Source organism: Dendroctonus ponderosae, unplaced genomic scaffold (genome assembly GCF_020466585.1).
Source record: "Dendroctonus ponderosae isolate FM_Combo_2020 unplaced genomic scaffold, Dpon_F_20191213v2 Dpon_F_20191213_5, whole genome shotgun sequence".
In the NCBI taxonomy this organism is placed as follows: Eukaryota; Metazoa; Arthropoda; class Insecta; order Coleoptera; family Curculionidae; genus Dendroctonus; species Dendroctonus ponderosae.
In genome coordinates this window covers 14,734,693-14,747,931 of record NW_026018715.1, presented here as the reverse complement: position 1 = coordinate 14,747,931, position 13,239 = coordinate 14,734,693, and the positions used below count along the sequence as shown (strand labels likewise).

Genomic DNA, 13,239 nt, shown 5'->3' with positions numbered 1-13,239 from the left:
TTCCGAGAAACATGCAAAACGGGACGGAAAACATGAAATTTTGCAATAATCTTGCGCCACCCTTGCACAAAACGACGATCATTTTTCCAATTTCATAAACAACAGAAGACTTTAAAGCTGGATCCGTCCCTGGTTACTTAACAGGAAAGGAGGGGAAATCTCCCAAAAAACGAACTAAAGTAAAAAATTGAGACGAAATTTCCCATAGCAGATGTTGTTTAAAATTCCATTCGCTATCTCCAGAGACTCGTTTATTTCGCTTATAAGTCTAATTTGTCGTACAAAAGTTCAATTACCTAATTATCAGCCGTGGCGGCTAACCGATAAGCCACTACAAGCTATTTATGGCTGTTTAAATCATTAGGCGATAACACCCGGACTAATCTCCAAAGATTTCACTGAGGTTTCTTCCGCGTTACAGTCAGAATTACAGACTCTTTTACGATACAATACAATACATACAGACTAAAAATTATTCGATATTTAGAATCACAACTACCTATATAAAAATATGGACGGAATAAGCATTTCTACAGGCACAAGGAATTCTCCTATCAATCACACTTTGGTGTCAACCAATACAAGGACAGAATGCCAGTTAAGAGCAGCACCTTCTCCATCCTGGGCAGCGAGGCGCTGCCTCTCAAGTATCCAAAGCCAAAGTTGAACTGAATAATGTGCACTTCTGGGTCCAAATAGGGGTTGGAACCGTCGTCGAAAAACATCGGGCACTGATCGCCTAGAAAAACCATCAAACCATACAGGAACTCATCAGTAGCACCTCCATAGTCACTTACGTTCTCTTTCATATTCCTCCATTTGCAGGGCGACTGTAGCTCCTTCTGTATAATTCCACGAGTAGACTGTTTGCTTCAAGTCGCAAAACGGGCCAATGGCTACGAAGGTAGAGAAACAGTCCATGGTTAATCAACGACTCCATTCAGCAAGTCATTTACCTTGAGACATCAACACCCTGTTCAGGTCAGCCCTTTGATAAATCCAGCAGCGGTACTTCGAAAAAGGGTCCAATTCGTCGTAGGTGATCAGGTAGGACTTGAGATTCTCCTTCCAGAACCCGATGCATTTCATTTTGTAATCGGGATCACCTAACAGCGCATTCGATTAAAGTTAGCGAACCAACTTTCGATTAGACCTTACTGTAAATGTCCACCGGCTTTCCTCTATGGTCCACTGAAAGGCAGTAGTTTTCGTCGACGGCAATTTCCTTCTGCTCGTCGTCGCACACGGAAAAATCGGAAATGTTCTCCTTGCAGTAAATGTTGGGGCGAGGACTCAGCGTCACTCCACCTAAGATTCTGATCAACAAACCCCCTACTAAGCAAACCTTTGTCTGACTCATCTAATCACCTGGTTTCAAATGGAACGTCGCCCTTCTGGGTGAAGTTAAATTTGCCAGCCACCGGGCACTTGATCGGCACTGGGTTCTTCTTCAAGAACAAATCATAGCGCCATTTGACTTTGTTCTGGAACTGAACCCAAGAGCAAACTGTGCTGAAGTCGTCCTTAATCACTGCCACTCCCTTTCGGTAGCGGATCAGATTGTGGTGTTGCGGCACAAAATCGAAGCAAAGATAGTCCTTTTGGCTGGGCGTTAAAAAAACAATCGCTAAAACCTGCAGCAAATGGAACGCGAAGGGTTTTACCATCCATCCACGGTTAATCGCGCCATCATAACGCGAGTATCCTTTTGCTCTTTGCACACGTAGATGGTCCTTCTATATCGGCCTTCATCCGGATAGTACGTCTCGATAATGTGGGTCTCGTTGATGAAGACATCGGCGTCAATGTTAGCGGTGTTTATCCAGTCCCCTGGACAAATCCATTTGTGAAACTATCAACTAGTTGATTCCTGAACTCCTTACCTGAGAAGTTTTGGGGCAGGCGACATCCAGGCTCAACAATCTCCGACTTCACTGCAAGCAAAATTCAATAGACCCTGCAAATGTTTAGCGACTGCCGTAGCTACCTGGTTTAATATGCAAACGCTCTGGGCTCTTTTCCACTGTTTTGAGCGTGTTGCATTGCGCCGTGATGGACACACCAATGTACAAGTCATCGTCGCGGTTTTTCAGGAAACATCTGTACTTTTCGTCCTTTCTTGACTCTTTGGTGTTGGCCACAGCAAAGTAGTGGTTTTTGCCCACAAACCAGTCACCGAGGCAGCTGTATTCCACCACTGGAACGATGAAAACGCCCATTAAATCTTGCTAATTTACCCAAAACCTTTTTTTTACCTCCATCAAACGTCCCAGTCATTCCCTCGCACTTCTTGTAAGTGATATTGAACTTCTGGTTGGTGATTAGAAACTGGGAACCTGCCGTTTGGCAGGAGCGGATTTGGGCGTCGGGATTTCTGCACTCGCCTTAAAAGATTGGGTTTCATGCATGAGGCTGCAGCGAGTAATGAAGACCTACCAGTGAACTTAAACCTGTTCTGGTACGCAAAATTCCACACTCCTTCCAGAGAGGAGCGGCAATTGACTGGCACATAGTTTTCGGAAAAAAGCGTGATTAGTTGCTGATGAGGGTCCAACTGTTGGCAAACCCTCTCGACCGTTGGCTCCTGATGGTCAGGCAGAGTGATGCAAGAACCTGCAAAATAGAGCTCTCAAACTCTGTGAACTGCTTGCGGGGAACAGAGTACGCACTTTCCATTGTCTCCAACACGTTCACAGTTCTCACTAAAATTTTCACGCAAATGAAACAGTTTTCACTTTGCCTGTGGAAGACCATGGTGTAATTCACATGGTAGTCGTCCCTGATATCAATGCAAGTGCCTCTGTTGGTCATGGTGGAAGGGTCCAGTTCAGTGAGAATGTTCCTGTTTTCCCACGAAAACCAGGCGCCTCGGATAATGGCCGGAATCGTGCAGTTTAGTGACCAGCTTTGGCATGCTGTGGGCAAACAATAATTACTTTTTAGGTGCTTCGAGCCTTGCCCCTAAAGTTTTTAACCCAATTTTTCAACTTTGGAACTGGTGGACTTACTTAGGGACGCGAATATAACCAATTGAACCCAGTTCATGTTGGGGGGAGCTTATAACATTGACTCAAGGGGCTGTTTTGGCTCGGCACGCCCAAAACCCAAACATTAACCTGTTTGCTTGTTTACAACTTTCAAATTTGAAGGATATCAAGACATTGATGCCTGCCAATAATTTTGCCTGCCTTTGGCAACGCCGCTGCAGGCTAGAAATATGAAAAACCGTGGAGTTGAGCGTGTGTGTGTTAAATAATAATAATAATAACAACAACAGCAACAGCATAATATTCATTAACGGTAATTTCTATTCTGCTTAGCTTCTAATGCGTATATTAAATAGATTTCACTCATCTCATCTTAGATATTTGCTGTACACTTTCTAACTCAAAATTCAAAAAATAATTACGCAAATCTAAAAGTTCTTGAATTCAAGCATTTTTTGAGAAAACTGCCAACAATTCCCCATCCATGGTTCACTTTCTAAAACAGCCATTTATTTCTGTCTAGAATGATGTACAAATGAGCGTTCTTACTCATTTTGCTTCCGAAAAACATGCAAAACGGGACGGAAAACATGAAATTTTTGAAAAACGACGATATTTTTTCTAATTTTTTAGACAACAGTAGACTGTATTTTTTCTACATAAGCCCCCCCTGAATTTAAAGCTGGATCCGCCCCTGCTGTAATTGGGAATGGATGCAATGTTAAACATGAAAATCACTTCAAAGAAAAAGCAGAAATTTAAATCGTTGTTAGCAAAAAGCGGAACACATATAATTGACTTCCAGTGTCCATCGCCTATAAGGTAATTATATTAAGTATTCCAATCGCTTTCTTTTATCGTAAACCCGTTACTTTTGGCTCATGTGTATGCATTATTGGAACCGATTCGTGTACATTGTGAGTTAAGACTCCTAAGTCCTCAAACGAAGAATTGCGCCAATTTCCAACTGCTTCCACCACTGTGTTTCGTTGCGCAGCAAGAACGGTTTTCCTCACTCAAAACCTGTCGCAGAAGCTCAGGGCAAATGTTTGAGGAAAATGTAAGAAAACTCCGTTTTCCCAGCAAAATTTAGCAGAAAAAGCCACACAGTTTGGGTTCTTAAGTCTGGCGGAACCTTTATTATTCTTCGGCTACGGCCACAGTGCGATTTTTTTTTATAGATATGGGCGCATCGTACTCGAATTCGCACTACCAACTCTCTCGTTCATTGTTTTCAGTCGCACATCCAACGGTTCTTCGTGCAGTCTTTCCCAGTCACTTTCGCCGCAGTTAATCGCGTTTTTTTCATATAATAGAGGAAAATGTGCCAAACATTTTGAGATCAATCAGTTCAATCGACAAACTCACTAAAATGGATTGTGCGTGGGTGCGAATCTTCGGCTTGCTTCTGGCAATGGCAGCAAAAGGTACCCGAATATGTTCCTGCTGGTAAAACACCCTCACTATTGAATTGTCTACAGCAAAATCCCAAAACGCCATAATCGACCCGATAAAAGACGCGCTCTTCCTGCACAATTTCATTCAGACCAACAACACCCTGCAAGACTGCGTCTTCCGGCCGTACAACGTGAAGGAAATGTGTCCCGACCCGGACATTCGGTAAGCCTGAAACTCAACTCAAAAACTCAGCCTGGGTAATACTGTGTGTTAAGACACTTGTGTGTTGATGCCGCGACACCGGGCCTCTTACGACGCGGCACTTTGAACAACACTTAACATTTAAGATGCCACTTCGGATTGCAGTTCGTCAAGGCCGCGCGCAGTTGCCATATTTTCTGACCCTCTCGGCAGGGATTATTTACGTTATAAAGCCGCACGAACGAAAGTGGTCAAAATACTTGTCTACTGATTACTGATTCCATGATTTTCGTGGGCTGAAAATTGTCTCGAGTTATTGCTCGCAGCCACTGTTTTAACAACCCATCGTCTTTTGGGAAACTGAACACACTCACTGTTGATTTTCCACTATAATTTCCTTTGCACTTGAGTACACAGCACTTATAGGGCATTTTACAATATTTATTTAAAAAACACAGATATAAAACACTCAAAACACACTTTGGAGCTTAATTTTAGAGCCTGCAATCGATTACAATCACCGTTAGCAAACTTACGAACCACTAGACATCACGAAACACAGCATCTTCTGTGTTATGTGCGCTGTGCCGCTGTATCAATACGGTGTCGCTGTGTCAACACCTGAAACGCCACTGTGTTACCTAGGCCTATCAAAAACTCCCCAAAAATTCCACATGCTATCGCTCCAGATACGTCCTGTACACGAACGGCGAGAAGCAGGTTTATAGTCATACTCAAACTGACTGGTTGAGGCAAAGCATTTGGGACCCCTTGAAGGAAGACATGCTGTTGGTGCATGGATATGCTGGAGGCGACGACACTTTACCAATTAACGTCCTGAGAGATGGTAAGAGGAACAGGTCCAATTGGAGCGAAGTTTCCTAAGTTTCTCCTGCAGCGTACATTCGGAATGGCTCCTACAACACCTGGGTGCTCGACTGGGGGGCCCTGGGCGAAGCCCCCTGCTACCGGGCGGCTGTAAGCAACATGCGGGCGGTGGCTAGATGTACCGGAGACTTTCTGACCATGCTCAGAACCGCCGGATTGCCTACGGAAAAACTCACCTGCGTAGGGCATTCGTTGGGTGAGCCATTTGGGCTGCAAAACTTGGCTCTGCCCCTCAACCTGCAATGTTCCAGGCGCTCACATATGCGGCTTGATTTCCAAGTACGTGCTGTTCCGAATGCACCGGATCGTCGCTCTGGACCCAGCCAGGCCGTTGATCACCAACCAAGTGAAGCTGAATTCTGGAGACGCTGCAGCTGTCCATGTGCTGCATACGAACGCAGGCCACTATGGGGAGGGCGGGCGTGGTGGGCATGTGGATTTTTGCATCAACGGAGGCCGAATCCAGCCCTATTGCGAAAATGGCGATAGTAAGTGATCCTGATCCTGATCCTGATGGCCTCAACGGGGAGCCTAAACGAGTAGAATTCATTGTTTAGTTGATGCCCAGTTGTGCAGCCATATTTGGGCGATTTGCTACATGGCGGAGAGTTTGGTGCCTCATTTGCAGAAGAAGGCGGAACCATGCGCGAGGAGGTGCCCATCGGGGCCCAGGCCTGGCAACAGAGTGGGCATCCCAATGATGATGGGCCAGTCCACTCCTCTGACGTAAGTCTCAACATTTTGCAACTAAATCCTCTACTAAAATTGTCTACTCCTTAGAGCTGCAGGCTCTTATTGCATACACGATAAGGAGCCTCCCTACTGCCCGAAGAAAGCTGGCCACATTGGCGACTCCAGATGCTGCTTGAAGCCCCCAGAATCTCCGCCTCCTGCAAGGCGCTTTTGGGGCTGATGGGGCGTGGAATTACCCAATTTTTGTACATATAGCGGGAATTTACATTACGGAGACTTAAGTAGGTATATGGGGTGATTTGTTCATGGACCTGGATGGCTTGGGGGGTGGAGGATGGAGCAAACTAATCGTTTTCTCGGGGAGTTGAGGGGAAAACAGACTGCAGTCCAGTGCGCATTTATAGATGTAAAATGAATAAATTTCTGTTTTTACTTGGTTGTTGGTGTTTTTGTTCTGGCAAACTCGCCAATGGAAGTGGTTTTGGTATTGGAAAACTTCCAGTGKGWCCCAAAGCGATTTGTCAGCAATTTTTTGCAGAAAATTCAGKKTYTTTCTATTCACCTRAGAGCTAAGTGCTTGTAGCCATTCTGCGGAAAATGTTTGGCAGTTTTGATTGAAAAATGCTRCAAAATTTACTCAAAAACATGGGAATTGASGAAACTGAATCAGAAGTTTTCCTGATGYATTCCTCTGCAGTTYCGTCCTCTAGAGAACTTTTCGATATTTAAAAACGCGTTGAAAGTCTCAAAACTATTCCATTTATCCACAAAAACTTTTGATGCGTGTTTTTGCATTTTAAAATTCTAGTTTTCTAAATAAAATCATCGCAAGTATGGTCTGATTTTTTTTGCAAAAAGTGTCGACAGCAATTTGTRTTTCCATTGAACAAGAGCCAAAGATTTGTTAGAAAATGKGGCTTTTTTYTGGAGTTAGAGCTCAGACTCTGTTAACGACAGAWAAGTAATAAAATTTTGAACGAAAATGTAAGTGGAAACACGAAAAACCTTGTTGTCCCGGGTGTTTCTGAGTAACAATTTAATAAACAACTTTTCTATATTTTTTTCTCCATGAATGACCTAAGCGAGAGTCACGCCTACACTGTTCAAGCAAACCACTTCTGAAGATGCAAGCGACTTGTGCTTGCGAAACGTCAGGAAGCAATTCTACCGAACCATGGCCTAAACACCCTAAAAACCCATTAGTATCAAGGAATGACCTCAAAAGTTTATTTCTGTTGATGAAACTTGATGTTTAAGTTAGACCGGGAAGTTGAATCGAATTGCCTAATTCTGCAATTCTTTTGATTTGTGTTTAACTAGGACCCAATCTTTTTTATAAGAGCCAATTTAATTGGTTGCGGGAATTAAAAGTTTTTCTTGTTTTCTTCTGGGCGAGTTCGGCGACGCCAGAATGCACACAGCAAGTTTGTCTATACCTGTCCTTGTTGGTGCAGCCGCACAGCGCAATAAACAAGGCGAGACAAATTGATCGCTCCAGCTGCGTTTCTCTCGCGTCCGAATATGCCTGTTCTTGTCTGCAGCATTGCGTCAAACCGCCAAAGTGTTGCAAGGGCATTGCCAAACTGCTCTGGACCTGATTTTGGTTGCACCTTTAGTATTTTTTAGGCTGTTTTAGTTAAAAAAAAAAAAAAATCAGTGTTCATTATTAAACGGTTTTTTTCTTAAAGAAGCGATTATCGCAAGTGTGACCATTAAAGACTCATCGTTACAATTAAAATCCAAGAGAAACCAATTCAATAAGAGATAGACTTTCGAAACCATTCCTTGAAACTAATGGGTTTTTCGGGTTTTTAGGCCGTCGTTCGGTAGAATTTCTTCTTGACGTTTCGCAAGCACGAATGGCTTGCATCTTCAGAAGTGGTTTGTTTGAACGCTTACACTGTTCCATCGGCACATGACGGCCTAAAAATCCATTAGTTTCAACCAATTCAATGTTTGCAAATAAGACTTTTTCATCGGTGGGCAAAAAGTGTTCTAAGATAAAGTCTGAAAATTTTTCCATTTATCCACAAAAACTTTTGATGCGTGTTTGGCTGACTCAAAATCGCGTTTTGCATTTGAAAACACAGGGAGCGTTCTTCATGTGTCTTGAAAATCGGCAATCGGTTGAAAATTAATTTGATTTTGAGCCAAAGAGTGTTAGGAGTATTGAAGGCTGAAGTTACTCGCACATATTGGACTCCAGCTCCGGTACCTGGACGAGTTTTTACAAAATATTACAAACAAGATAACTTTTTATTTGAAATATTTTTTGAAAAAATGCCGTTTTTTGCCGGAATCCAGAATATGCCCGGAAAAGCAAACGTCCTTGAAGCGCATAAATTTAAATTCAGGCAAGTCGTCTGTTCCATCTCGGAGCAGCTAAACAAAAGACGAGTCCAACGTTGCCATTTACCACGATTGGTCATTTCTAATCTAATTTAATAAATCTATTCGTTGGCAGGTTTGACCAGGAAAAAACTACTTTTATTACTAGACCCCAACTTTTTAATGCCAGCTTTGTGTGTGACTTGTGGAAAAGTATTTTCAACTGATACTGATCGTAATAGACACGAAAAAGTATTGTATGAAATGTTCTTATGAAAGTAAAATATTTAAATGTGTGCAAAGAGACGATATTTCATTTAAATATTGTAAGAAACTAACTCAAAAAAAAAGAAAAACACTTACTAACCCAAACAAACCAAAGCATACGCATCTTCCACATCGCAAGGAAAAGCAAAACTAAAATTTATTTACATTTGCCACGGGCTCTACCAGTAAGCCACATTGGCAGCTTGTTGAAACCACTTGCGCTCAGTTGTTCAGTCAGATGATTAAAAACTTGTAATATTTCAGAAAAATGCATGATTTAACTGAGTTTTGTCGCATTAGTAAAGGAAACGGCACTCTTCAATGCTGCAACACGCGCTTTTGCATCTCAATCGCTTTTTGGAAATTTATATTTAAAACTCACTTTGAAGCTAAACGGCATCATTTAATACGCACTCTGATGATTAAAAATTTGTAGAAATTCAATTGAAAGAGCCGTTGAACTAAATTTTGTGGCATGCGTGCAAGAAAAAAGGCTCCTTCAAAGGCCACAACATGCACTTTTATACCTTGATAGGCTTTTTGGTAACACATTTTGCAAAACTTCTTCTGCATGAGCTGCCGCTCATAATGGAAACTCAGATAATTAAAAATTTGTACTTGCTTCAACCCGATTTTCAGATATTTCATCATGAAATATCTACAACATTTTTTGAACCTGCAGAACAAAAGCGGTGAAGGTATCAAGTTGGAACGTAGCGCCCTATAGAAATCTTGCCTCTCTCTTAGACTCCATTGTGTGCGAGTGAGACTACCGATGCCAGCCAAGTTCTAGAACAGGAAAATGGGTTTATGTTAATTCGTTCGAGTCAAATAGTTTGCTTCCTTGAACGTGAACTGGCCTCTGAGGATGCCTCCCAGGCGTGCTAGAGAAACGTCAGCACCAACTTTCTATGGACGAGGACTTAAAAATCCGCGAATTTATTCAAATTTTCTGTTAATTCCAGAGTTACTGGCAGACAAGTTTAAGGCGAGTATATTCGAATGAACCAAAGACGGATCCAGCTTGATGCACATCGCTTTGTTGAATGGACATGGAACTCCACATGCCCAACAAGGTAAGTAGCCAGTTTCATTGAAAAAACCTCTTTATTTACAGAAACGGATAAAAATAGCCTCCGTTCTTCCACTTGGCGTCTCTTGTGTTGAATTTCAAATCTGATGATGGCGCTGCTGTCTCGCTGAAACGTTATATGAAATAAACGATATCCACATTTTCGTTTGACATTTTGACTGAAACCCAGGAAAGAAATAGTATAAAAACAATTACACGCAATCAGGAAAAAAGTTGAGTTAAAACGCATCGAGTAAAAGCCCGATAAAGAAACAGCTCAGTTTAAGCTAAATGGTGCTTTGCATTTGATAATTCCGACCATTTTTGTGCAGTTTCTCGCATAAAACTGCTGGTCACAGAATGTGAAAAGTACAAATTGGCGAACAAAAGAGAATGTTTGCCGAGCGATCAAAAGAATGTGTTCCTATCTACTTCTTCCCCAAACACTAAACGTCTGTTTTTTCCTCAAAATTCATTTCTTGTGCCCGAAGTTTGGCAGCAAACAGCAAACGAGCTTCATTTCAAAAAACTCGCAAACTGGAGACTAAGCCGAAGAAATCGATTTTACCCCACAATCAAATAAACTGTTGCCATTGAAGCAGATGAAGTTGAAAAAGACTTCAATTTGTTGAACCCTCTTGATTGATTACTGCCTGGAAAATGTGGTCGATTGTGAAAATTTCCTGCAAATAATAAACTTTCACTGTACTTAACTTTCCATGGTCGTTTAAGCGGAAGTTGGACCGGACGTTGGCGTGCTGACCGATAGAGCTGATGTAAGAAATCCGCATACTAAGTAGAATCGATATTCTTTTCCAGTAACCCTTAACTTACATTCCTCGGCCCTAAATATAGGTTGCAACCCGCTTTGTTCAGTTTTTCCAAGGTTTTTCCATCTGCAACTGCCGAAGTCCCAATTTGTGTCAAAATATGATAGATTTTTGATTTTTTTGGGATTGCAATCGCAGTTTGAGCGAAGATTTCTGTACCTCAAACCTTCTAAAAGCATAAGTAAACCTTCCTGAACAAAACTGGGCACGTGTGCTGCGGCCCCTCCTGCGAGCATAAAAAGCGTTTAATCACTGCAAGGATCATCAAAAAATTAACGATTTTTTCCAGTAAAAGCAACAATGCCTCCATGTCTTCGAGCTGTTTCAAGAACCAGAAATCCTGCACGCAATCCTGTCATATTCAAATTTGGACCGTCGATCAAGACGCCAAACAGTGGGGGAAAACCTGCCCCATTGGCCGAGATTTCTGCAATAATTCGCCCAGTGCTTTGTTGTTTCTTGGCACAGCATGCTGAGCAGTGGCGAAATCCTGTTGCGTTGCATATCGCTGATTTTTTTGATTTTCGTGAAAAACCTCAAGAGGATGCAAAAACGCGCGTCGTGCAGTCAGGGCGGGAATTAGTGTTCCTCACTGGAAAATGACTAAGTTTTGCAGGTTCAGTTGTTGAAAATGTCGCAACCGGGCGGCAAAAAGGGCGCGGGAAAAGCCCCCCCCAAAGGCGAGAAAAATGAGGAAAGCAATGGAACCGCCAAAGCAGGTGAGTGGCAGTTTGGAGAGCATTTACAAAAAAAAAGTGCCAAAGTCGCATCTTTTGCGGTGCGTCAAAATGCTGCAGGAGTAGACGCAAACACCAGCATGTGTAGCAAATGGAAACCCCCCTTGCAGGTGCCACCAAAGAGGCCAAAGACAAGGAGGAAACTTCTAGTAATCCTGATGGCGACGAAACGCCGAGCTCGAAGCCTCAATCGGCCGGAGCAAATGTGCGAGATGCGGCTCAGCGCATTTTAACTCTTTGCCAAAAGGCAGAATGGGCCCCTATCGACCAAATTCTAAAGTCGATGGAAAAAGCCATCAGCAATGCGGGAGAAGACGCTCACACCACTCCTTTGGCAGGAATTGCCGATTTGGTAAGCGAATGATTTCTGCATCTCCCCACAACTTGACACTCCAAGAGTTTCCATGTGGATGAAGGGCATTTTTTGACCATGTGCTTACGGACACCCTGTATAATATAATTGGCTTTCAGCCCACAGGCATGACGCCCTTGATGTACGCAGTAAAAGACAACAGAACGTCTCTATTAGATCGGATGATTGATCTTGGATCCGATGTTGGCGCCAGAAATAATGTGAGTGAAAAACGTATTTTTCAAAAATTTTCAAAAGGCCTACGCCATCAGTGAAATCAACATTGAAACAATCGTTTTTTCGTTTGCATCGTTAGAGGCAACATAAATTGGTCGCCTTTGGTGTGTGCATATTCAGTCTCTTATCGAGAATTTGCCCTAGAAAGAGCGATTATTGCGAACTTGGCGATGGCGTGATGAAAATTATTAGTACAAATGACCCGAAAGTCTCTGACGCGCAATAAATCGGTGCCAACCTTCCAACGGGCAGCGATTAAACTGAGGATTTATTCACAAAAAACAATAAAATACGCCTTTTTCGTTTTCTTCGAATCGATGCGTTAATTGTAGCTGACCCAAAAAAGTTTCGTCAACGATGAACAGCACAAAAGCTATCCAGTAAACCGCACCTAAACAGCTTTCTAATCAGGATAAAACGTTTTTGACTTTCTGCATGCTAATATCGACTGGAACAACATTAATCTTGCTAATTTCCCATTATCATCGTGCATCCCTGCCATGAATAATCCGCTGATGGCATTGATTGATTTAATATTTGCACGTGAATGTGCAATTGAGAGTTTACGCAGTTTATTGCTGTCTTCATCAGATTTTTGAATTTTCTCTTTAAATCCCCATAGGATAACTACAATGTGTTGCACATTTCTGCGATGCACTCGCGCGAAGATGTTGTCAAGCTCCTGCTGGGGAAAAAGGGCGTTGATCCCTACTCCACTGGAGGGGTAAGCAGATCCTTTCAGAAGGTCCAGGACATTGGGAAACCCCTCAAAAATCCTTTTGCAGAGTCGCAATCAAACGGCGGTTCATTTGGTGGCATCCAGACAAACGGGCACAGCTACAGCCATTTTGCGGGCACTCCTGCAGGCTGCAGGAAAAGACATCAGGTTGAAAGTGGATGGGGTGAGTACAGTATATAACAATCATCGCAAGTATGGTCTGATTTTTTTGCAAAAAGTGTCGACAGCTATTTCTATTTCCATTGAACAAGAGCCAAAGATGTGTTAGAAAATGTGGATTTTTTCGGAGTTAGAGCTCAGACTCTGTTAACGATAGAAAAGCAATAAAATTTTGAAGTAAAATGTAAGTGGACATATGAAAAATCCTTGTTGTCCCGGGTGTTTCTGAGTAACAATTTAATAAACAACTTTTGTATTTATTTTTTTTCTGGATAAATGATCTAATCGAATTGCCTAATCCTGCAATTTATTTGATTTGTGTTTAACTAGGACCCAACCTTTTTTATAAGA

The 13,239-nt window shown here is 42.4% G+C and overlaps 3 protein-coding genes across 3 annotated transcripts in view; 2 read left to right on the top strand and 1 right to left on the bottom strand.

Annotated features, from left to right (window-relative positions):
• Window positions 1-233: 233 nt before the first annotated feature.
• On the bottom strand, window positions 234-3,152 carry LOC109542093. Its single transcript, XM_019911151.2, has 12 exons — window positions 3,009-3,152; window positions 2,670-2,915; window positions 2,437-2,613; window positions 2,256-2,384; window positions 1,988-2,197; window positions 1,884-1,934; window positions 1,665-1,830; window positions 1,369-1,605; window positions 1,159-1,316; window positions 957-1,106; window positions 798-896; window positions 234-739 (listed from the first exon to the last, which is right to left on the bottom strand). The coding sequence occupies exons 1-12, from the start codon at window positions 3,043-3,045 to the stop codon at window positions 555-557; spliced, it is 1,845 nt and encodes a 614-aa protein (XP_019766710.2). The 5' UTR covers window positions 3,046-3,152; the 3' UTR covers window positions 234-554.
• Window positions 3,153-4,144: 992 nt separating this feature from the next.
• On the top strand, window positions 4,145-6,603 carry LOC109542097 (phospholipase A1 member A). The gene is made up of 7 exons (XM_019911155.2): window positions 4,145-4,414; window positions 4,469-4,607; window positions 5,276-5,433; window positions 5,485-5,670; window positions 5,726-5,962; window positions 6,032-6,200; window positions 6,255-6,603. Exons 1-7 carry the CDS (start codon window positions 4,360-4,362, stop codon window positions 6,385-6,387), a joined length of 1,077 nt encoding a protein of 358 aa, XP_019766714.2. The 5' UTR covers window positions 4,145-4,359; the 3' UTR covers window positions 6,388-6,603.
• Window positions 6,604-11,114: 4,511 nt separating this feature from the next.
• The window catches only part of LOC109542036 (serine/threonine-protein phosphatase 6 regulatory ankyrin repeat subunit A), a gene marked incomplete in the record, with an annotated part of 16,237 nt that continues 14,112 nt past the window's right edge, over window positions 11,115-13,239 (top strand). Inside the window, 5 exon segments of the mRNA XM_048666717.1 lie at window positions 11,115-11,383; window positions 11,512-11,753; window positions 11,873-11,974; window positions 12,613-12,714; window positions 12,776-12,892. Coding sequence (XP_048522674.1) covers window positions 11,296-11,383; window positions 11,512-11,753; window positions 11,873-11,974; window positions 12,613-12,714; window positions 12,776-12,892 — 651 coding nt within the window.

Excerpts from the sequence above, each read along its gene's own strand:
- LOC109542097 (XM_019911155.2), top strand. The coding sequence starts at position 4,360 with ATGGATTGTGCGTGGGTGCGAATCTTCGGCTTGCTTCTGGCAATGGCA. Across the intron at positions 4,608-5,275 it reads TGTCCCGACCCGGACATTCG|ATACGTCCTGTACACGAACG; the intron begins GTAAGCCTGAAA and ends CTATCGCTCCAG. Across the intron at positions 5,671-5,725 it reads CTGCGTAGGGCATTCGTTGG|GCGCTCACATATGCGGCTTG; the intron begins GTGAGCCATTTG and ends GCAATGTTCCAG.
- LOC109542093 (XM_019911151.2), bottom strand. The coding sequence starts at position 3,045 with ATGAACTGGGTTCAATTGGTTATATTCGCGTCCCTAA. Across the intron at positions 1,606-1,664 it reads CGATTAACCGTGGATGGATG|CCAAAAGGACTATCTTTGCT; the intron begins GTAAAACCCTTC and ends TTTAACGCCCAG. Across the intron at positions 1,317-1,368 it reads GACGTTCCATTTGAAACCAG|AATCTTAGGTGGAGTGACGC; the intron begins GTGATTAGATGA and ends TTTGTTGATCAG.